The sequence below is a fragment of the Tachysurus fulvidraco genome, chromosome 2 (genome assembly GCF_022655615.1).
Source record: "Tachysurus fulvidraco isolate hzauxx_2018 chromosome 2, HZAU_PFXX_2.0, whole genome shotgun sequence".
NCBI lineage: Eukaryota > Metazoa > Chordata > Actinopteri > Siluriformes > Bagridae > Tachysurus > Tachysurus fulvidraco.
This window is the reverse complement of record NC_062519.1, coordinates 30,920,751-30,945,133: the sequence shown is the minus strand read 5'-3', so window position 1 is coordinate 30,945,133 and position 24,383 is coordinate 30,920,751. Positions and strand designations below refer to the sequence as shown.

The window sequence follows — 24,383 nt, the reverse complement described above, 5'->3', positions numbered from 1 at the left end:
ATAGGAAGGAGGAAATGGTCCCCAACCTTTGTAATACATGTTTTCCACCATGGGAAAGTCTTCAGGATAGAGGAGTTTACACTTTTAGGTTTTTTTATTTTTTTTTATTTGTGACGGTAAGGTGATAGTTTTTTTCTCAAAGCTATGGCAGAATTAGCGAAAGTCAGTGTTCAATTCTGCTTCCTTAGTGCTATAAGGCCATGACTATATATCAGCTAGTTTCTGTTCAGGAACTCCATGATGGATGGGTTGAACAATAATAAAGCTTTGTTGTCTTGAGATTACAACAAAGGAACATAGAGAAATAGCACAAGGCTTTTCTGGACTTCTAGGGGTTTTTTTAACTGATATAACTCAAGTATTAACAGGACCTGGTAGATCTCATGGATGTTTCATAACATTAAACATGATTTCAATATATCTTAATTGGCTAATAAGCATGTCGTTCAGTGAACAACATTCATTATTATTTTGTTATTATTATTGCTGGGGTATTCGAGGAATAAAACATTTGCTATGAGGAAAGTCAGCTTTGAGCTGCGAATGCATCACAGCACTCTTCATTAGAATAGTGAATTGTGTAATTTGGTTTTCCCAAACTTTGCATATGTTTGTGATTGTGCCAGTCTCTGTTTTTAGCTTGAATCCATGTGGGCATTGCTGGGTTTTTCCTCATCGAAACATGATTTGAAGGAATGTGTGTGTGAAATGTTTGTCAGATAAAGGCATGGCACGTCAGTAAAGCGGAGGCAGAAGACTGGCATGATTGTGCACGAGGTGCTGAATGACGGATCAAGCGAGAGAGAGAGAGAGAAAGAGAGAGGATTATCTCACGTCTCACATGTTGCTCTCGATCATTCTTTCCTTTGTGATTGAAACAATGACGGCTGAGTGTCGAAGGCTTAAAACTGAGAGAACGAGACGGGAACACAAATGCACAGGCACTGGGATACACTACACTCCTCCAAAGAGCTAGATATCAGTACAGGAAAGAGGTGGACACTACAGACACAGTGAGTACTAACTAAATCCTGCAGTAGTAATGATGCTGAGTAGGGAATAAAACATCATAAGTATGTGATTACAGGAAAATAATAAATGGCTGGTGTCATGCAGCACAATGTGAAGTAGTGGTATACTTAGTTCCTTGAAGTTGATTATTTTCCTGTAATAGTGTTTTACTCCTCATACAATACAGAATATATGATACGTGAAAGATGCAATGTGTTTATTGCCCAATTATACATTTAATGTTGTATAACCTCCATAATAATGTTATCACTTGCATTATAGCAGCTAACAGCCTCTTTGTTTATATCAATATAACAAAATGACGCTTCTTATCATTTTACTGTGAATGGAAAAAGTGCAGTCATATACATCCTTCAGTTTACTGAACTGAAAGGTTTGTTTCTTTAGTTTATCTAGCTTGTGCAACTAAGTATTAAGGAAAATGGATTTCTATGTCATTTGTAAAATATATGTGGTATGGATATAAGATAGGAAAACACCAAGCTTGTAAATCCTGATTTTCTACAACAGTTCTGTGATTTTTTTTTGAGGTTTTTTCACAGAATAAAGCCACAAATCTTAACACACTTCTACTCATTTTACACTGTGTGTGTCAGAAACGGCATCAACACTGAGACACTGGAAATTAAGACCAGGTTTGCAGCAGGGTTTGACATAATGTCGGAAAATTGTCTCATTCAAGCACAAAGGCCCGATTTATCCGCTTTGCACTTGCATCAATTTGTGTTGACTTTCTCAGACCTTGTACATGAATAGTCCTGTTATTTTACAGAAGAATGCTGAATTGTAATATTCAGTACCCTGGCTGTGACGCACGCCACTATTTAAAGTGTGTGTGTGTGTGTGTGTGTGTGTGTGTGTGTGTGTGTGTGTGTGTGTGTGTGTGTGTGAGGAGCATTTGCAGTATTCGTGTGTACTGAGTGAGTGTGTGCTTTGTGGTTAGATCACATTCACTGGCATATTCTGCATATAAAAGAAATCGAATGCTCTAGCTAATCGAATTAAATGCTGAGTGAACAGCTCGTGTTGGCAGCAGGTCACAGGTTTATATTACTGTGAATGTTCTTAAACAATGAGCGTTTCTATAGTAGCAGCTCCAGTAACAGAGACATGTATAGTAAAAGCACTACATGAGCCAATTAAAAAAAATAAAATCATGGAACATTTTTGGAAGGAAGTCTCCAGTGTTTGAAATGATGCTAAAGTTTTTAGACAGATCTTCAGGACAGAGGAGTTTGCAGTGTTTGTGTATCATTTTCTTATATTAACTAAGAAAGGGAAAAAGAAGTTGGTGAGGGAATGACTGTTTTTATCTGCTATACGAGAAGTGATAACTAATCTTTTTTGTAAATTCCACAATATTTCAACAACAGAGGTTGTAGAGTTGGTACAGTTAGAACTAAACCGTGGTGGTGTTTTTTAAACATGTACTATGTCAGTGTTACTGTTATACTCCAGAATAAATCATATACTGTATATGTAATATAAATGTTTCATAATACATGAATATGGATCAGAGGCAGAACAGTATGGCTATTAATAATACAATAATATGTGATCTGACTGAAGAAATTGGTGTTGTGCAGAAAGGTCGAAGCTCTAATTCTGTGTTGTCCATTTAGTAACTGGATATTACAGAATATTATAATATAACCTATAAATAGATTACTAATATGTTGTGATTGTTTGACTCTTCTGTTTCTCTCGGCCTGCAGGAGAATTGTGTGTATTTCCTCAGTGTGTGTTAGGACTCTGTCCTGGGCCCGGCCTCCATGCTCTTCACGCTGGCAGGAGGAGGCACGCTGAGTGGTGTCACCGCCCTCGTCCTCCTCATCGTTTCAACGTCAACTGACTCCTGGCTGCAGTATCGCTACTCTGGAAACTTTGCCAATCAGGGCCTGTGGAGGTTCTGCATCAACAACAAGTGTCATGCTCATACTCTCACTGTGGGTAAGCAACAAAATCTTATGAAGAACTCTTGAAGGTTTTTGTAAAAAACAAACAAACAAAAAAAAACTGTCACATTAAGCAACTTATTGTACTTTATGGTTCTTTTGTTTGTTTTTCTTCACCCTAGGAAAAGTGAATAGTCTTTCATCCAGTTTTATTGTAACTTTAAAGCACTCCTGAGTCATCCTTTCTCTCATATTGATTAAGATGAGGAAGTCAATTAAAGTTGAAAACTGAATTCATCCCCAAAAAGGCCGTGGAGAGAAAATAATTCATTTACATGAAAATAAAATATGCATATAAACTCATTTTAAATACATCTATTCTGTGTCAGCCACATATCTCAATATGTATGAGTAAAAAATGATTACCGAATGTTAAGCTGTTGGTGAAGCAGTGTACAAGATGACATGTGAAATGTGTTTGTTTTGCCCCACAGCCTTCTGGGATGCCACCCGAGCTTTCATGCTGCTGTCTGTGTTGAGCTGCTTTGCCGGCGTGGTGCTGGGTCTCAGTGCCTTCTCTAACAAAACCAAAAACAAGAGGGTGAGAACCGCAGGAATCGCTCTACTGCTGTCTGGTGGGATATCTCTCTCTCTCGCTCTCTCTCTCTCTCTCTCTCTCTCTCTCTCTCTCTCTCTCTCTCTCTCTCTCTCTCTCTCTCTCTCTCTCTCTCTCTCTCTCACTCACACACACACACACACACACACACACACACACACACACCTCTACACTGATACACTGGCCGTGTTTTCTTTGCTCTAACGCATTTAATATTCTATTAGAATACAAATTTATGCCACATCTTATTATTTAAATTGTATCACCAGTTATTGCTTTTAAACCATGAAAAACACAAGGCTTGTTGTACTAAATATAACATTCCTTGTGTTGTATTCTCCATCCACTACATCCATTTGAAAAGGTTTTCATTTTTTATTTATAAAAGAATAAATATGTCAATCATTCTGTTTTTAGTTAAATTTAATGTTGTGAAATGTCCATGAAAAATCTTTTCCCGTCTCTTTTGAAGATTTAAAACAAACTGTAAACAAAACTAAATTTGTGCCAGGAGACTTTGCAATGTCTGGAAATGTAAAGTTTATAAATGTGTAAACACCCCACCCGTTCAATTATCACCACACCCCTTTAATTATCACTATTGTCAGAGCTGCTGTTAAAGAAAATGAAGCAACACCATCTGACCAAACAAAGGCAGGACATCCTTACAGTATAAAACATATAACCAATTTTCTCTCCCTCTTCCTCCTCCTCCTCCTCCTTATTCTTCTTCTTTTTCTTCTTCTTCTCCTCCTCCTCCTCCTCCTATGGGTTTTAACATCAGTTATATGTTGTAGGTTTCTTTGCTCTGTTAGCTCTGGCAATCTACACTGGCATGACTGTGAACTACTTTAGCAAGCGCTACATTCAGTGGAAGTTCTCATGGTCCTACATCCTTGGCTGGCTTGGCACCATTCTGGTTATAACAGCTGGTAAAATATCTCTCTCTCTCTCTCTCTCTCTCTCTCTCTCTCTCTCTCTCTCTCTCTCTCTCTCTCTCTCTCGCTCTCTCGTGCTCTCGCTCTCACTCTCTGAATCATTAAATTCAGGACTATATTTAAGTTCTGTCTGAACATGATTATCAAAGGTGTGCTTTTGTCCACACTTATCTTCTCATATCCATTTCAGGCATCTTCCAAATTTGTGGCTATCGTAGACACACTGCTGAACCAGCACTTCAAAGTCCTACAGACAGCTGAATTTCCCCTGAGCTGTAAACTTTGGGCTGAGTTTCAACTATTGCAAGATGACTTCAGTATCTGGAATCTCTAAAACATACGTATTCTTGCAATAGCAACATATAATATGGTCAAAATAAAGTATTTTTTGCACTATTTGTTATGATATGGTATCTCTCTCTCTCTCTCTCTCTCTCTCTCTCTCTCTCTCTCTCTCTGTGTGTGTGTGTGTGTGTGTGTGTGTGTGTGTGTGTGTGTGTGTGTGTGTGTGTGTGTGTGTGTGTGTGTGTGTGTGTGTGTGTGTGTGTGTGTGTGTGTGTATGTGGATTGTTTGGTGGCACGTGTGCTTTTAACACACCATGAGGTTCACCAGAGGGCAGCAGTGAGACCTCAGGTCATGTAATTGTTGATAAATGTGCTATCTCCCCAGCAAAGATCTATACACAGGTACATAAACATTTTGTCTTGCATTCTGTAATTTAAAAATATGCATCAACATGCGAACTGAACCATGGATATGCAGAGACATTTTAAAATGTCCTAATCTCCACACTCAAATGCTGAAATGCACAGTTTTGAGCTGAATATTTCTACAGTGAGATGATTACCTGAATGTTGGAAGCTGTTTGAATTTCACAATAATGCTGTAATGAAAGTAAGAGCTGACTGAAGTCAGCTGTTAATTACTGCTGTATTGATGATTGACAGCTCTGTTTGTATAATGACATAATGACTGTTAGCCATAGGCGTTTGGGTAACGAGTGAAGTAAATCACTTGGATGACAAAAATGGATCAGCAAGATGGGACTCTTAAGCTGGTTAAACACAGCAGTGACTCAGAGTGCAGGGTTTTTGTATGCAGTGATGTTTAACAGGTCAGGCCTTGTTTTTTCAGTCCTGGTCATGGAGTCTCCCTTCTTCGATATAAATTGTGTTCAACAGCATTTTCCTACACTATATTTTTTTGTAAAACAAACAACTGCAAAACTACCTGTTCTTTGAGAGCCACTTTAAACGGTAATTAAAGAATTTGATATTGTGAGACATTTGGAATAAATCAATGAGCAATGCAAAAAAATATTCTGGGGGTGAGAGGACAGAGAAACTGAAACAGCTGGATGTGATCCTGCCAGTAGCATATTTTACCAGAGTAAATGAGGCACAAAACATTAGAGTTAATGTGTGGCACTGATTTATACAGTTCCAAGCATGGAAAAGCTTTCATGACTTCTTGAGAGACACCCTTACTAAAGTGGATTTGCAGCCACATATTAAAAGTGAGAATTTAGGATCATATGATCATTTGTCCAGTTATTTCTGGCCCTTAAATAAAGTGGACCACATAAATAAGTTAGATCATTTTTATATATTTTGCATAATTCTGAAATTATATTTCATTAACCAGCCTGTGGGATTTTTTTTCCATGCGGTCTAATCTCCTCATTCTCGAACAAGACATATTTCAGCTCATCTTGTAACACGACACAGAACAGAGTCATTATGAAGTCAGAAAACCTCTGAAAACATACAAAACACTGACCCTGCAGTCTCCTTTCATAAATATTAAACTTTTTATCACCATATCAATAATTTATTTGTGTTGAATAACAGATTTTGATAAAAAAAAAGGTCTCCTTGTTAGTTAGCTTGTTACCAGTGAAATCATAATGTAGTATAAATATATCATTTTACTTACAGCCAGAAGACTGTCCCAAGCAATTTCTAATGATTTGTACTATAATTTTAAATATTAATCGCAGTCCTGCAATTTGAACTTCAGCACACTTTTGAACTAAATTTGATGATTTATTACCAGATGTATGTGCCACCAAGTCATTTTACATGATAAGACACTCAATAAAACTTTCCATAAATCACTCGCAAACACAAATGACACCACCTGTATTTTCTTCCCCATCATTTGATTTATTCAAATGTGAAAGCCGGTCTCACAGAGATCACTTTGCCTTACAGAAAATGCAATAAATAGATCAGTGGGGACTCGTTTTAAGACAAATCAATACAAAATAATATTTACATATCATTCAGGAGTGCAAACAGAAATGACACACTTGTTGAATTCCTGCATTGATATTGAAAGGGAATTACAAAAGCTCAGAGTGAGTCAAGTCCAACACTTCTAGTCTCTAATTAGTCTCTGTGCAACACTTCTTTCCTCTTTACTCGATAAAGATAAAATGGTCCATCAAATCAGGAAATCAAACTAAATCAGAGACTGAAATACCCCAGTGGGATGATCAACATGCACCATTATCGGGGTATAGATAGATCTTTAAATATATATTAAAAAACAAACAATCCAAAAACAAAAAAACAAACAAACAAAAAAAAACACACAAAAAAAAAATCATCAAACAGACTGTCTTGGTGGTACACAGGTGTTGTAATTAGTACTGAACACAGCTGGATTTAGCCTTGGGTTAATCTGAGATAACCGAGCAGCAAAATTATTGAGGCAGAAATCCCAGAGCTGACTTCAGCATGTGCTTTCCCTGCTGTAACACAATCAAATTATTAGCATTATGTGCTGAGAAAGCACAGCTGTACATTATACTCGACTGACAGGAACAGGGCGCTGACTGGGAAAAGCCCTGAGTAAAAGACTCCTTAGCACCATCTGAAGCTGGCGTTGTACTCTTTCACCTACATGCACCACGTGTGCACATCTGTCCTGTGCTTGTGCACTTCCACAGGATGCGAGACTTTACATTGAGCAGTGCAGTGAGACATGACATCAGTATGATACGCCAGTCTAAATGTGATAACATAACCACATCTGTAATAATATACATGATGTTCTGGATGGTGTGAATTTGCTAACATTTTACAGGTCAACTGTAAAATGGAAAGCTGTCATGGATAAAGATTTTAACCCCACCTGAAACACAAAAAGTGCACCAGAGTGTCCACACAACCTGTGCTTAGTCAGTCAGATTACCGATAGTTTAAATCCAAGTCTTCCATTTGAATTCACATGTACAAGATTTAAGGCTATTCCTAATCAGGCACGATTGATTATGTTTTCTCACACAAATCTGTTTTAAGATGTTTAGTACTGGATAATACCAGTGTTGCTTGCAACAGAAGGTTGTGTTAAATAAAAGTCAGTGTTAGCTTCTTGGGCTAGGATTTAGGGAAATGAAAATTCACTTGCTTTCATTCTTGCTGCTTTAAACATTTGTCCGAATTTAGAGAATGAATTACAGCATACTAGAGTTTTAACAGAAAGATTTTAAGAGTATATGGAGTTGTTTTTACATTTTTTAAAATAATTTATAATGCCTGTGATTTGAGTATTTTCAATAAGTGCAAGGTATTTCCATATTTTCTCTATAACAGTCATCTGACATATTTGAAGATGATGTATGCATTGAAACTGTATACCTGTGGTCACCCTGGTATGTAGAAAAGCACAAAGTATGTGTAAGTAAATGAAGCATAATGCTGGATAATACTCCAGACCCAGTGGTGGTGGTGATAGCAGACTTCCTCATTCTACAGTATTTTGTCTTCGTACATGCGACACACATTAAAGTGCACTGATTCACTTCTCTTATTTTTCAATCGTATGTACAATCTCATACACTTAATCTAACCATGCATATATTGGACCATCTCAAAGAAAGGGTTGCCAGTTCTTGAAATGTGACTCAAGTATGTTTCTCCTTTTTTTTTTTTTTGTGTGCCACTTTTGACTTTCAGACACGTCAGTCTTTATGTCTGGTGAGTCTGAATGGAAAATGTCCCGGGCCGCACAGCGCCTCCGAATCTTTTGAAGACTTTATCTGATAAGAAGCGGATGTTGATTAAATTGACGATCAAAGTACAAAAGTGAAATAAAAGAGGCTAAAAATACCTGATCAGGAGATTACTTTGTGCATAGAAGATGCATACATCCATAAATTATGCCACACTATTGGCCACCAAGCAATGATCATTCATGAATTTCTGAATCATGCCAAAGCAAGGTGTTATACTGCAACCTGGTGATTCGAAAAAGAGAGGGAAAAAAATCATCTTCACGAGAGGAGCCTGATCAGAAAGGATGAAAGATTCAATCATCAACCAAGGTGAGATTAAAGGTGGAAAAGTGGAAGCAGGTTACACCAGCAGACAGCCATTCTTTGGAAACTGCCCCACCCCCTCCCACTCAGAGCCTTCTTTAGATTGTTGTGAGCAATGAATGCATCACAAGACTCCTGGTATGATGCGGCGTCACAGAGCACTTTGGTTTTCTTCTTGCCGAGAGTGAATAATGTTCACAGCACTTTGGCTCTTCTGAGGGCTTCTGAGAAACGTTGAAATACGGACTGACACTTTCGAAGCTGTCTTCCCTCCTCAGGGTCAACAGATAAACACTTCTCTTTTTTCTCTGGCATATTTATGTGTCCTTGTACCTATAGGCGGGAGTTAGAGAGGAATTTCGTTAGAAAATTGTCAGTGAAAATTGCCTGTCAGTGTTTTCATGATGTGCAACTAATACAGGTTATTGGATGTTTAATACACCACCTTGAATACAATATATAGCTAGAACAGTAACCTCAATACTAAATATGACATATATAATGACTTTGACAGGCTTGACAGATTAAAGGTGTGGTCTGTTTATAAAAGTGAAATTTAATTTGGTTTTATATTTCAGGCTGCTGTTCACATTTTTCTAGCCTGAAAATTGAAAACGGAACCAAAATAGATTAAATGAGTCCAAATTCAGATAAGGGGTAGGTTTGGACAAAACAGTCACTGCAAGAGCAAACAGGGTCTGAGAGTGTCGTACCCGCTGTGTAGAGTAAATTCAGGCAAGGCTCCCAGAGTAGTCAGCTGCTCCTCCAGAGCCACGATGCGCAAGCCGATATACCCAGAGGAGAGCACGAGCAGCACCACCCTGTACACAAACAGCAGTGTGTTAGACCATCGCATCATATACAACTGCAATCTTGATGAACCAAAAGTAATATTTCAGCATGCAATAAATCTCTTTCATTCCAACACCTTGCAAATGAATGTTCAACAGTAAAGCACAGTCCTGAAAAACAGCATACCAGCTAAGCACCATTCTGCTTCGAAGAAACATCCTGCTTCTTTGAATTTGACACACAATTACTGGCATTACTAACACTAGCCGCCTGATAGAAAAGTCTCTGCTCGTGCCATTCCAACAGCTAAACACAGATGATCTTGGACACCATTTATCAGTCATTTAGTATAATTGAGTTTCAATATTTACAAAAGCTAAAGCAGCTGTGTGCCCACGTACATATGTTGACAAATCATAAATTACCAAGCATGTTTATAGAAGAGTTGAGTAACATTTAGTGACTCTCACTAATCTGACAGAATGAGGACAATAAAAGAGCATATCCTTTATATGGTGTTTGCTAAATGTTCCACTAATGCAGCTTCAGCCATTGCAAATTCATTTTCGGTTCACTTAAATTTTACTTGTATAGAGCTTTTTTCAATGAATATTGTCATAAAGCAGCTATACGGAAATAAATTCAAGATATAAATTTACATGTAAAAAATCCATTTTGCCCATACCCCACAGTCTATCTCCATTTATAGGATGATATAGACTTACTTTAGTCCCAAATGAAAGCTAGTTTTATTTGTGATGATGATTTGATTAGACACTGCTAAGCAACTTTGTACACTGCAGCATTAATCAACTTACAGCATTAAGTAGATGAGCAGCAGAGTGTTGAGGTTAGTGGCTTCTCTTTGGATGAGCAGTGATCTAGCTCCGTCAGTCACACTCCACATCCATGAGCCTCCTACTCACACACACACACACACACACACACACACACAAAACCCTTCACATGAATATCCAGTCCTATAACCATCCATGTGATATCTATGTATATGTGTATAATGTGTAAGAGCTTTACCCATGTGCTCCTCTGCGTGACTCTCATCTACTTCTTTGTGAAGACTTCTTTGTGTTGGAGGACTTCCATTCGAGATGGAGGCTAAGAGCAAACGAACACTTGAAACAATCTAAACAATTTTATTACACCTAAGAAGCCATTTTGTTTGATTTGTATTCTGCTAAGAGGATTTCTTCATGCAGATAGCTATAGAATACCGTAACATGACATGGACACAAAGAGGTAATGAGAAAAATATTACGTCATGATTCTATCGAATGTATAAAGTGTGAGTGTCTCCCACCTCTGTGAGGTTTAGTAGGAGGAGGTTGCAGTAAAAGTCCAGAGTCTGTTCCATCAAGCTCTTCATAGGCGTCAGTCAGGCTCGACTGACTTGAGTTCTGCAAGCACACACATACTCTCAGTCACTACTACACACAGATAAACCAACGCAAATGTAGAGAGTGTGTGTGAAGATTGACCTACTCACCACCAGTTTAGCTTGATCAAAGCTGTTCTCGGCGGATGAGAAAAGAGGGCTGCTGTTGGCGCTGCCGTCCTCCAGATGTAAGCAAACAGCACGCAGCAGCCTGTAGCAGCCTTCCCGGTTCCGCAGAGACACAAATAAATACTACAACACACAGGAAAAGGAAAGCAAGGCTCATCAATAAAACCTTCCTACTACACCTAGCTAATGTTACATAAATCTATTTCATATTCAAAAAGAAAAATAAAATTCATGAACATAAACACTTTTTTTTTGCATCATTAAGAAATTAAGAATATAAAATCATGCACTTTTTAGGCAAAATGGTTGACCTCAACCATTATGAGATGACCTCAAATACAAGCATGTCCTGTATAATATACAAAAGTTTGAGGCTGACCTTCTCTCCCAGGTTGCTGCGGATAGATAGAGCGTTTGGCACCAGCAGCGCTGTATTCTGCTTCTTCAGGACAGTGATATTAGACACAGGGATCACCACCTGTTTTACACACACACACACACACACACACAATTAACATAACATAGACAATCCCATAGATTCTCCTTTACAAATAAAATATCATATGCACAGTCAGATTTTATAATCCACAATATTACCAATGTTACTTATACACAGTCTAATTCTCCTTTTTGAATAGTTATAACACCTTTAAATTTCTAAATGTAATTATTTATGAAGTGTTAATTATATTGCATAACCATGCTTTAAATATTTATTTCTTGCTTGCTTTTGTTACCTAGAAACCTGTTTTAATTGAACTTGACTTGGATTACAGTGAAACAGAAGTGTATGTTATTTGAGTGTCAGTTTCAGAATGGACAATGAACAATTACAAGCAGTTACACAAGCTTCACTGAAAAAAATAAAAGCTTCAAAATGTGCCTTGTATAATGGATATAAAACTGAGTGTAAATTGCAGCATCCGATCGCACTAATCAGAATCGAGAGTTTAATAGCACTGAATCTAATCCTGAAGCAGAAATATACATGGTCGGTTACTATGTGTTCAATATTAACTTTGCATAAGAGACTTCTGTTTAAAGATGGAGAAATAGAATGAAATGTATTCAGGTTTATCATGAACCCAAGTAAATATACATTAAATATGTATGATAAAAAATATATTTAATACAGTTTTGTATTATAAACTAGCAGGACCTAACCAGAAAGGACTGAATGCAAGCTGGGTAAAGTGCACAGCTGTGTTACATGCATAAACGTTTGGGTCTAGCTAATTTTGGCTGTTTTTTTTTTTATTTAATTTTATTTTTTTTACATCTTTTCAAAAGTTCAGCTGTATATTACCTTGGTTGCCTTGAGAAGCACAGAGGAGTGAAAGCATACGTTGTTTTCTGTGATATAGAGACGGCCATGGTATGGTACCTCCCGCTGCAGAGCACAAATGTAGGCTGTAGAAAAAAAGAAGAAAAAATAAACCACACACACTTAGAACAGCCTTTACACAGCAATCCTGGAAATGTGACGTCACTACATTTTACAGGCTTCCCATCAGCAACTGCGTTTGCTTCATCCGACCCTTTCAGCTTTAAAGCCTCAGACAATTAAGCTAAAGGTCGTTACCACCTCAGCAAACAAAGCTGAGAATATGAGTAGTGCTTTGTCCGCTTCTGCCATTACTTATCTTAACAATACGCAAACAAACGCACATACAAAAGTCAACATTGCATGACTGCCCAGATATAGGATCACAATATGATATAAATGAATGCAAATATTGCATTATATGTAACTTGCACGATTCCTCACCGTGTAATAAGTCTTCGCTCTCAGGGATGTCTGGAAAGAGTTTGTGGAATGTTTTGTTGTGCTTCATGAAGCTCTGTGAGGAGAGGACAGAACAAAAATTTAAGTTATTTAGTTTATAGCAGTACTTCTCTTAACTAGGTAGCTTTTTTCACACAGGGACGCCTTTAAGTAAAAAAAACAGAAACTCATGCATATTTTTTCCAGATTCAAAGATGCACAATATTAATTTGTCTAGCTTTTAGAGAGATATTTTGTTTTCTATTCCTGAACATTTCACAGATACACCATTTCCAAGCTGTTCTGAAAGTAAATTAAATTGGAATAAACTCATTTAATTAAACAAACAATCAAATAGGGGAAAAACAATAAGAAATTAATAATAAATAAGATAGAAACTTTGATAATGTTGGGTTGTAACTATACTTTATACCACTATACTTTGTAACTAACTTTTTATCACTAAAATTAAATAAATTACAAACCCCTTGCTGTGCCTCATGGACCCCTGAATGTTCTTGGACCCCAGTTTGAGAAGTATTAACCCATTATACTATTGATTGTATTAACCATTAAAAAATAGGACTGGTGCAAATTTACTAATACTACATTCCATATATATTCTGTACTGGAACAACTATTATGATATATAAATAACCATGTTGATTTTATCTAGACTACAGCATTTATCAGGCCACAGGACATTGAGGGAAGTACACATACACTTCTTGAGTTGATGCTGTCGTTCCTTTCCAAAGACCCTCCGACTGTCTGAGACCTGAGAGAAAAATAGGAAACATTTTAAATGTCTAAGAAGAAGCACAGCTAGGCATATTTGGATACCATTCATGCCTTGGTAGTATTTGCCTCAGGATTACATAATGAATCAGAATGGTCTCGGTGAATGAGGAGGATTAACATAGGCCTTTTGACAGTAAAGGGTACTCTACCTGGGCAGGGCCGGCCTGCTCTGGCTTTTGTGCTGCTGCTCAATCTCGAGCTGAGCTTCCTCTAGACTGTAGGCTTTCTTTTGCTCCAGCTTCTTTTTCGCCATCTTTTCCTTCTTGGCTCTCATGGGGAGAGTCCCGCTCTCCACTGGGTAGCTGCAAAGACAAACAAATAAAAGAAAAATGAATGAGAATTAAGATAGAATGTGAAATGTAGCAGTGTATGCAGTAAACGTAAAATCATAGAGCTTTTTTGATTGTTGAACTCTTCCCTGACCGGTTTTTACTTGTTAACTTTTCACCATTGCTCAGACTATGATGAAATCCCAACGATTAGATGTCTATGTTACCAAAGTAGAATTAATCAAGGCTAAACCACCAGACATAATATCAAACTTTAGAAGCTGTACAAAGAAGCCATCGGATGAGAACACAATTGTGTGATAATTACAATGTTCAAAAAGTTCCCCTTTTCCCCACTCAAACAGTCAGGTAAAGCGTGTCAAGCGTGACAATAAAAATGGCAACATATTGATAAACCAGTATGGACACATCAGCACCACGTTTTTATTACATGTACAATTCCAGGAATCTTATCTGTATTTGATTGTCTTGCTTATTACCTTTCTGTTGCTATTATCGCTAATCAAAATATTATATATATTATCACAAAATTGATATGCAATCCTGTTTACCTGTACTCATGTAGTCTTCTGGATAATTTCAAACTCAGTGATCTATGCATAGCTCTGTATTCCTTTTAAGTAGCAAACAAAAATGAGTAGTTTTAAGCCATCCCTTTGATAATCACACTCATTTGGTATATTCCAAAAAAACAAAAAAAACAAATCAAAACCTGGATACGTGTAGTAAAAATATACAAAACACTGTCTATAGTCACAGCATTACAGAGAGCACTGTGTAAATCAGTGCGTCTTAGAAAATACAAATTCTTAAAAGAGGTGGGTCTTAGTTTAAAAGGTGTGTCATACCATCGCGTGATGAAATGGAACACCTCCGACACTCTACACAAAGAAGCATACGCAATCACGCAGGTACAGACCTGTCCAGATCACACAAGAACCCAAACCTATTTCCTTCTTTTCATATTGAAACTTACATCTTTGGTGCTCTAACCAGAGCTGTTTAAAAAAATCTTAACATTAAAGAGCTTTAAAATGAAAGCACATAGACTGAAAATAAGTGCCTGTTTCTCTGGGTGGAGCAGCACTAATGACAGACTTGCTCTTTCCTGAAGCCATATGGGGAAAAACAGTAGTAGAAATCAGTGCTGACTTCCTACGCATGACGAACACGTAACAACTTCCTACATGATTTCCAGTTACATGCATCACAAGTACAGATCATCCACGCCTAAGTGTAGTGCATTTCCTTAAAACACAAGGTCTGGTTTTCTTACAGCATAACTTAAATAGCACATTGTACATAGTGGGAAGAAAAATTGTAGAGACAGACAGACGCACCCTCGATGATTTACTGAACCCATTTAATCCCACATTATCTCCGGCTCTGGGAGTACGTGATTTCTGCAAATTAGGAGTTTAATGTGTGTCCTTCCTCAAAGCAGTTTCAGATATACCGATCAGAATATTAGGTTATAGTCTCTTACATAGTAAGTTTCATCAACAGTGTAAACAAATACTAATTAGCATTTAAAGAACCAAATGGCAATTGATGATAAACCATGTATTACTATTGTGACTATTCATGTTCGTCTTCTCTGAAAATAAATGAAGCAATACAACTTCAGAAAAGAAAAATCCATTTTAAAACATTTGTACAATTATATTATACTATATTATACTATAGTACTTGTGTCTGTGTTATAATGTTTTACCTCCTTCCTTTTACATCTTTTTAAGTAGTTGAAGGAACTGGATTGTCACAAGACCAGCAACATAAATCCAACCCAATATATACCTAATATACCATTTCAAATCCAAGCATCTGTGCATTCTCCATCCAAGTACTCTCTCTCTCTCTGTCTCTCATATATCGTATGTGTGTGTGTGTGTGTGTGTGTGTGTGCGTGTGTGTGCAGAGTACAGATTATGTTCTTCCTCTTTAAAGTGTCTGTGAAACCCAGGCTCTATAGCACTGCTGTCTCTTCTTGCATCTACTGAAAGTCACAGTTGTCTGATCATCTTTAAATGGTCCCCAACTGTGTACCTTTTCCATCCAGGGAGAACTGAAGCAGCATATTTAAGCGCTTGAACCGGCTTGCCTGACAGCCAAAAAAAATGGAGGTATCAAGCTTGATTATGGGCTTAGCAGTATGATGCTCCACACAGCTACACAAAATAAATGTGCTTTAACATAAGTCAGTTTGAGTGGGAAAAAAATAGTGTGTTCTCCCTCTTGTTACAATCACACTCAACTGCAGGTAGTCTGAGTTTGGGTCTCAGTCCGCTTTTAATCAAACAAAGCAATTTGTCTCAGTTATCATAAGGAAATGAACTTGTAGTGTGTATTGCAGTGGTTTAAATAGAGACAAACTTAACTAAAGCCAATGTATAAATTTTATTCTGTACAAAGATTAAAACAGGAAGCTAATTCAAGCCTAAGTATATTGGCAGTGAGCCTTCATTTAAACTACAGTCCATTTATAGGGCAGCAGGAATCAGATTACTTCATGTCCATAGGTGTGTTTCATATCAGCGCAGGATCAGGCCATAGCTGTTTACTTTTGAACGATTACTGGAAGGAGGTGCCTCCTTGCACAGAAGAAATGCAGCACACATAGTGTACATTTCTGAAATGATTATGATATCCAAGCAAAACATGATAGTGGTGGGCTTTTCAGAATGTCTTGGCCTTACCACTGGCAGAAGATTGTCAGATTATCATTTTGTGATTGGCCAGGCTTCAAAGTGAACACATCAGGCTTGCGCATTATTTGCCATGTGTCGACAGTGCTCACATTATCATGCTGAAAAACCAACATTCTTGATGGAGAATTTGGGACAGAATGCATCACCAGAATGTCCTAAACAGAACAGGACAGTCATGCACTGTTTAACATGTTCTTATATTCTCATCTCTAGCCACTCAATCTGTATTTGGCAAGAGTTTAAAAAGTACAGATCAAAGTACAGAAACTAGGTCACTGTGGCTTAAGATTAAGCCTGTAATCTTAGTGGCCTAGTAAAATTCAGAATTAAATGTTAACCACAACAGCAGAATGAGTATGAGAGAGTGAATGTGTGTCAACTCTGGTTATAAACCATGCAGTTCACAGGAAGAAAAGATTACATTAGAATTAAGTTCGCTTAAAGACAAGCAGCAAGTGTGCAGTTTATGTATGAGGGACAAATTGAACTTGATGTGGTAATGTTATATAAATTTATAAAGTGAGTCACTGCCATAAAAGGACTAAAGTAAGCCATATAAAAAATTTAAACAGGAAACAGTTGATCTTGTGAATCTATGGTCATATCCTGTTATTTTATCATGGTTGATATCTATTGTGAAAAAAACCTTTATGAACTGCATGTCTTAAAAAAGGTATGTTGCATTAAGGAAAGCAGACCATACTTAAAATAGTCATCCTTTTTTAATGTATTTTCATTAATATATAATGTAAAAATGGGTGAAATGGGGTTTTGGGGGGAATTATACCATGTAAAAAATAAAACAAGATTCCATGTTACTCACAAGGTCTCAGAACATTGCGGAAAAATATATTAAGCTATTGATATTGTATGATCATATTGCCTGGATCTGATCTGCTTTATAATGCACATGTCGTACTTCAGAGATGAACACACAGCCATTTTGGTAGCTAATCAAAATGTGGCTCACTAAGAAGATTAATGCCGCACAAAATAAATCACGCACATAAACAGCCAGATGATGACTGAGGATTCTTTTTTCCATCTTCCTAAAGTAGTATTCAAATGAAATACCAGTATATCCAGATTTATCAAGATTTCGACAGGTAATGTGTTTTGATATGTTGCAAACTAGGAAGTGTTTCTTTTTCATCTGATTAAGTCCTTGAACTTTTGTCATCTTTCCAGGGCATGGTTCACGTTAGATCATGAATCTTTTCAACAATTTATCCAGCAGCACAGGTGTGATATGCAATAAACATTTAAATTTCTTCTACAAATGTCTGACGATCATTACATCCTTTTTTTTTAAACAGAAATGGAATCTCTTACTTCCTGAATGGCACACCATAAAAATCACCTGAAAACTATTTTTGTTAAAATACCCGCAGAAGAATTTCCCACCCAAATTCACTGCGAGAAATTTTCTAAGCCTACCAGCTGTTCCTCTTCAATTCCCCAGAACGATTACCAACGCTGTGAAAACCCAACAATGCTGTGAATGTTTCCCTACCTCACTATCTCCTCTCCTTCCACAGCATTAGCCCTTTCCAAAAGGCTTGGGCACTTCTCTTGTTCCATGATCAACAAAGATCGGGAGTCCTTCCGAGTTTAGACTGCAGAAAGCTCGAGCTGTTAATTTAAAGCCAAACACTGAGACACAACATTGGGTCCAAAGGTCTCTTTTTACAGCCACTGTTCTTGCACAAACAGAGCTTTAGCGCTCCAATGAGAGAAAGACAGAGAGGATTTTTTTACCCACAAGGCACTACCTCCAACTGTGCAGTTTCCTTGGCAACAAGGGGGCCTTGCTGGGATCAGTGGGTGGTGGAAAACGACGCAGTGTCCTTCCGCTTTCTCATTTAAATTCCATCAAAGGCAAAGTAGTGGAATGAAAGGTGCACATGACCAGAGCAGGGTAAGACAATAGGACGCCCCACAAAAGGATCTGGTAAAGCTTGGACTGGCTTTGTTTGTGGTTTGGACACAGTGGCAAAGTCTGTAGAAAAATCTCAAAATAAAGCAGTGAGGACCAAAGCAAGGTTCTGGCTTATTCTGTACAGAACATCATCTGTAGATAAGATCATATTTGGCCAGTAGCATTAACCGTGTCTGGAGTTCAGGTATTGAATTGGTTTTATTTGTGTAGTGATGCACAAAAAATAAAAATCTACAAATTGCGATCCTAATTTGTTTCTCAATTTAATTTGGTTCAAGAACAGTGTCGATTCTGCAGCATCTGAACTCCTGCAACAGCAAAGCCAGTCTACAGAAAGCTTGGTGGTAATGGTACCACGTACAGACTTTGACACATTCATGGCATGTTTGGGGAGATGAGTGGACCCTAGAAAAACCCACAGAAATGGTTAGCATGTGTAAAACTTTGAATAACCAAGAACACAAGCACATGATTGAACTGGGAACCCTGGAGATGTGAGGAAGCAACTCTATCTAATGCACCAACATTATACCCAAGACCAAAGCTGACTGAAAAAAAATGTTTAATATTAATTACGTAAGAATAAACCATGACTAAATATATATGAAATGAATAAATGGAGTGGGTAATTAATGGCTGTAACTAGCTCAAAACTCAGTGATAAAGTACGCATATTGTGTGTATCAAGACTGATGACTATGCATTGCTCTTGGCAGATGAACAGAAACAGCAAGTAATTATTTAACCGGCCGTCTGTCATAAAAATCCGCTCAGAAAATGGAGCTAGAATTCAAAATATAAATAGACACATGACTCCTTTCCAAATTGGTTATAGAATCATGAATCTCATTATAGAATCTCATCCTGTTCCCTCTTTTTGCACGTTCCTCTGTTGTTGTTGTTGTTCTCTGAAGTTGTTGCTCTGCCGACTTCACACTTACTGTACCTCATCTCTTCACACAAAGTGTTAAGCTGCTTGTTACTGACTGTTTCCTCAGATTGGTGCCACTCTGTTGTGACCCAGTGGGTTTACACCACTTAAGATTTTAATAGTTGAAAATTAGGCTACAGAAGATTATCTCTATCATTACAAGTCACTGCTGAGATAAACTGAAATAAATCCAGTATAAGCCAGTACACGCTGAACCAGCCTGCACTTTTGTCCAATCAAGGGTTTGTAAGAAACAGCTCTGAAGATCAAGTCTGTCCAGGAGGAAAATGACCTTTCCTGTGTTTTTCTAAAGACACTGCATAATGTGTCTTTTTAACATATATTACTGAATACAGCCAGAAAATCAGGAACAATACACTGAGTACTGTTCGTGACTGGGAATAGTTTTTCTGTCATCAGTTTGGATTAAAATATATTTATGGATGTATCACATGTGCTACTGACTGCTTTAATAAACATGTTTTAATAAATTGAAATGTTAAATAAATTTAAAGCTGAAACCTAAACGATATTTCAAGAAATAGTTGTTGGTTCTGTTTTGAAAATGATTTTAAAAATGTGATTATTATATTGAGACATATCATTATCCTTCTCTCACTGCAGCTCAGCCACGAGTCAGTGAATAAATGGCGCTGTGCTGGGCTGTACTGTGCTGTAACCCAGTGCAGTGGTCAGATCAGCCTGAACGCCAATTGCTGAGATGCTACACAACAATGGGCTGCTTGTGAGTCTCAGCGTTGGAGTCGTGTGGCTTGATTTATCACACTGACTTCCTCCGACTGACTTTTTCCACATAGAGGATGCTTTTCTTCCCAATGGTTAACACAGCTGGCAGAGTGCTGAGTGGAATTTCCACCTGAGACTCACATGATTCTGAAATGCAGCAGCTGATTAGAAATCAGGGTGGGGAAGAATAGAGAAATTCATGGCATGACAATCACACTGTCACTAATGCCACACTTACCGTAATTAAGAAAAATGAATATTGTGGATATTGAAACTTCTTATATTATACTTATCTATTCTTTATTTACCAACACTAACATGCACAATGTTAGTGGACAAAAATTTGTTTACATTTACGACATGAGGCAGGCTTCTTTATCCAGGGTGATTTTATCTCATTTTATACAGCTGAGCAATTGAAGGGTAAGGGCCTGGGATTCAAACTCACAACCTTTGTATTGGTAGTCCAACATCTTGACCACTAAGCTACAACATCCCCACATTCAATTATTATTATTTTTTTTTTTTGACAGGTACATTTTTGTCATAAAGAACAATTACATTATTTACTTGGTTTAATGGTCAAATATTTGCTTGGATGATCTGCTAGATTATATTACCTTTAAAAAATACTGTTACTCGTGTCAAGGGAAATTAATCATGACTCAATAATGATATCTGTCACATATACTGTCATCATACTGTGACTTTTATCTATATCTGTTACAATGCGTCTGCAAAATATTTTAGGTTTTCTGACACAAGACAAACAACTATATCAAAGTCTTAATGTAGAAGAAAAGAGGAACGGGCGTCGGGTGTGAGATTGTGTATTTCACCAAATCGGCCAGCACAAAGAAGCGGTGTGAGAAAAACTGAAAGTGTGACAAAGACAAACTTCTCGAATGACTCATGTGGAATTTACTGGGGCTAAAAAGCAAGCAAACTTTCATGAACTTAAGCTTGACACCCTGGAGAGAAATCATTAACATGTCTTTGAGAGGTAGAAGCAAGGTGCATCTTTAAATGCAGCCCTTTAAAGTCACACACGTACAGAGGTCTGTAATTTTGGTGTCAATAGGTAGTGGTATGTAATTATGGCTGACTTTCCACCTCTGTCTCTAACCGCTGGGCTGCTAGCAGACATGTCTACTACACATGACCCGCATCATGATAAATAGGTTTGCTAATAAACTGCCCACAACACAGTAGCTCTCTTAACTTTAAAAATAAATGAGGAAAGAAGGTTTTAAACATTTGTCAAAAATATGTAAAATATTTGAACATTTGTATATAGTAAAAACTTGATCAAATCTTCAATTACTTTAAAATTGTTATTTAAAAAAAAACTTTACACACTTGCTGCTGTAAAATGTCATCACAACAGCACACACCCAGACCACGGCACACACACCCACAGAGGACTATTGAAAGCATAAGCTATCAGCACAAGCCAACACCTCGTCAGCTGCTTTTCCGAGTACTGGAGATTGGATTGTGACTTCTTTTGGAAAAGGCATTAGCTCAGACAGGCTGTGAAGAAGTGAACACTTGGCACAGCACCTGTAACTGACCTACACATGTCAGTTAAAAATAGACTAACAGACACCAACAAATATCCTACAGGCGAAATACAGCAATCACGTGAATACCTCTTAAACAATACTCTTACTAAGCAATAAACCACTTCCAATCTGGAGACTGAGATGATCATGGCAAAACATTTTGTAATCCTGTAACAAAAATCCCCCAATCACAGTTAAGGATTTTATATAGTTTGAGAAATGAAAAAACCTATTCCCCATCTGATGCTGTGAAATCCCTAATTCACATCTGTTGCAACTGGTTACCATCAGAAATCAACCAAAGTTAGATTAAAGTGTCACATGATTCCAGCATGAATACATCTGTTCCAGCTTTGCCAGTTCTGACATCAGACACAATAAAAAATTCACAAAGTAAAACATTTCTTAGAAAGAATATGATGTGCTTTAGCTTGTTCTAACAGTGTGAGAAATATTTTATTCAAATCTCAAAACAACAGTGCTGCTACAAGGCTCATCTAAATAAAATTAAAAAAACAGAACGGAACAGCTACAAATACGCTAGTGGCAATGGCAAAACACGAAGGAATCATGCTATTGCACAGAAAAAATAGCCCTACTTTTTCTGAGCATGTAAGCAGAATGTAGAATTTTTTCTTCAACTGCACATACATTGCTAGAGGAACTTCTGTGTATAATATGGCATGGAGAAAACTTTTTTTTTTTGGCCTGAATTCTACTTGGATCTTTAACAGTGTTAAATGATGGGTAATAATCTCAAAAAACCTTTACAACTGAACAGTTTCTAAACAAGCTGAAGGCTCCAGCGTTTGTTAGAGAACACACCTAAACAAACAGCATGAAGTCTAATAAGCTGACAAACAAATGTTGGACAAAGTTCTGTAAAACAAGGATGGTTCAAAAATGTAAATGTTCCAAACAACTTTTGATGTAACATTAAATTAATTACACAATGCCTGATATCATTAGAGTAAAGACAACAATCTGAAGTCTTTTAAAAGACAATTTAGTCATGCTTGTTGAATGGGCAATCATTTGCACAAGTACAGCAATCTCAAATCACAACCAACAACAGGCTTCAATTAGAACCCGAAACCTTTAATGGGGGATATCGGATTACTCCGCACTAAACACTACATCTCCCAGCCTGATATCTGATACACAGACAGCGCTAGGCCTGAATGTTCACTTGTGGATTAATGGTACCAATGTGTTGATGATATGATGATCTTTTGTAAATGAAGCATTTTCCAGTGCCTAAAATAAACACCAGAGAGCATTCAACATGTAATATAAAACAACCTGAAAACAAGCCAAACAAATGTAGTGGTTTAAATCCCACAAGGTGAGAAGATTACAGCCAGGAAACAAACCTACTAGCTCATGAACTCTCAACATGTTTTGGTGCACACACACACACACACACACACACACACACACACACACACACACACACACACACACACATATGGATACAAAACCTCTACACATGCCTGTTAAAATGTCAGGCTGTAACAAAAGAAAGAACCCATTAAAGAATCCATCATGACAAACCATCCACATTCAAGGAGAAATTAAAGTGTATAAAAATGAAGTGAAAAAGTTTTAGAAAATAAAACATGAAAATGGTTAAAAATCACATTTATTCTCATAGTGTGATGGAGGGGTGCAAAAGATTGCTGACCTTTTGTATATGTAGTTGTTTTATATAACATTGTTCCTATAGAGTTTACACAGTGCTCTGTAATCAGCTGATCCGCCCATGCGAGGTTAAAGATGGTGGATTATAATGTTTACAAGCAAAATATTTTTATGCCCAACTTTTACTTTTAAAACGTATACAAATAAATATTATAATATTAAATAAACTCCCTAAAGGTATATATACACATCAGCTCTAATAATTTATTACACCTAGTAATTACAATATAATAAAATAACGGATGTGAGGAATGAGGAAACAATTAACGTTTAAATAAAGACCATTTTTGTCATTTCTATCTAAAAAAAACAAACAAACCAAAATAATAATAATAATTCATAAAATAAAGTTAATGCTGATGATAGAAATATATATGATGTAAATATTAACACACTGAAGACAGTAAATAAAACATTCACAGGTAATATACGTGGGATATATTTGTTAATTTAACATAAAATAACATAAACAATGCAATGTTTGTTTTTTTATAACGGACATTACTGAATGAAGCGTTTGCCGGTGAAAGCTTTGAAGTCTAGCGGATTAGCTTTAAGCTAACGGACTCACCTTTCCTTCATTAAATGCTTGATACCGAAGATAGCTTTTTCGTCGATTTTTCTCAAAAAGGTCTTCAGTCTCTCTCTTTTATTTTCAAGCATCCTTCCTCCCGACCGGTGTGGAATTCTAACACCCTTTTCCTTCCAGAGTTTTAACTCCGCTCTGATGCAACTGCACAGATGTGCTGAAACGATTCTCCCTTTACGCTAAGCCATTCACTCAAGTACAACCATTCCCCTTCTCGTCACTTTACA

At 37.2% G+C, this 24,383-nt stretch overlaps 2 protein-coding genes across 5 annotated transcripts; one reads left to right on the top strand and one right to left on the bottom strand.

Annotated features, from left to right (window-relative positions):
* The first annotated feature begins 746 nt into the window (after positions 1–746).
* On the top strand, positions 747–5,078 carry lim2.2 (lens intrinsic membrane protein 2.2). The gene is made up of 5 exons (XM_027149802.2): positions 747–1,013; positions 2,748–2,982; positions 3,422–3,562; positions 4,341–4,475; positions 4,672–5,078. The coding sequence occupies exons 2-5, from the start codon at positions 2,805–2,807 to the stop codon at positions 4,740–4,742; spliced, it is 525 nt and encodes a 174-aa protein (XP_027005603.2). The 5' UTR covers positions 747–1,013; positions 2,748–2,804; the 3' UTR covers positions 4,743–5,078.
* Positions 3,662–24,383, bottom strand: si:zfos-943e10.1 (GRAM domain-containing protein 2B). Of its 4 annotated transcripts, none has more exons than XM_027159546.2 (12): positions 24,139–24,380; positions 13,836–13,988; positions 13,609–13,663; positions 12,889–12,961; positions 12,427–12,530; positions 11,500–11,598; positions 11,103–11,243; positions 10,917–11,013; positions 10,634–10,714; positions 10,417–10,516; positions 9,520–9,627; positions 6,607–9,139 (listed from the first exon to the last, which is right to left on the bottom strand). In XM_027159546.2, exons 1-12 carry the CDS (start codon positions 24,228–24,230, stop codon positions 9,124–9,126), a joined length of 1,119 nt encoding a protein of 372 aa, XP_027015347.1. In that variant the 5' UTR covers positions 24,231–24,380; the 3' UTR covers positions 6,607–9,123. The 4 variants fall into 4 exon arrangements, with proteins under 4 accessions (XP_047665957.1, XP_027015347.1, XP_027015353.1 ...); XM_027159552.2 differs by lacking the exon at positions 24,139–24,380 and adding an exon at positions 18,198–18,378; XM_027159554.2 differs by lacking the exon at positions 24,139–24,380 and adding an exon at positions 14,528–14,753.

Coding starts and splice junctions, on each gene's coding strand:
- lim2.2 (XM_027149802.2), top strand. CDS start 2,805: ATGCTCTTCACGCTGGCAGGAGGAGGCACGCTGAGTGGTGTCACCGCC. Junction 3,563..4,340: donor AATCGCTCTACTGCTGTCTG/GTGGGATATCTC, acceptor TATATGTTGTAG/GTTTCTTTGCTCTGTTAGCT. Junction 4,476..4,671: donor CATTCTGGTTATAACAGCTG/GTAAAATATCTC, acceptor TATCCATTTCAG/GCATCTTCCAAATTTGTGGC.
- si:zfos-943e10.1 (XM_027159546.2), bottom strand. CDS start 24,230: ATGCTTGAAAATAAAAGAGAGAGACTGAAGACCTTTTTGAGAAAAATC. Junction 12,531..12,888: donor GAGCGAAGACTTATTACACG/GTGAGGAATCGT, acceptor TTTTTTCTACAG/CCTACATTTGTGCTCTGCAG. Junction 10,715..10,916: donor TCCTACTAAACCTCACAGAG/GTGGGAGACACT, acceptor GTTTGCTCTTAG/CCTCCATCTCGAATGGAAGT.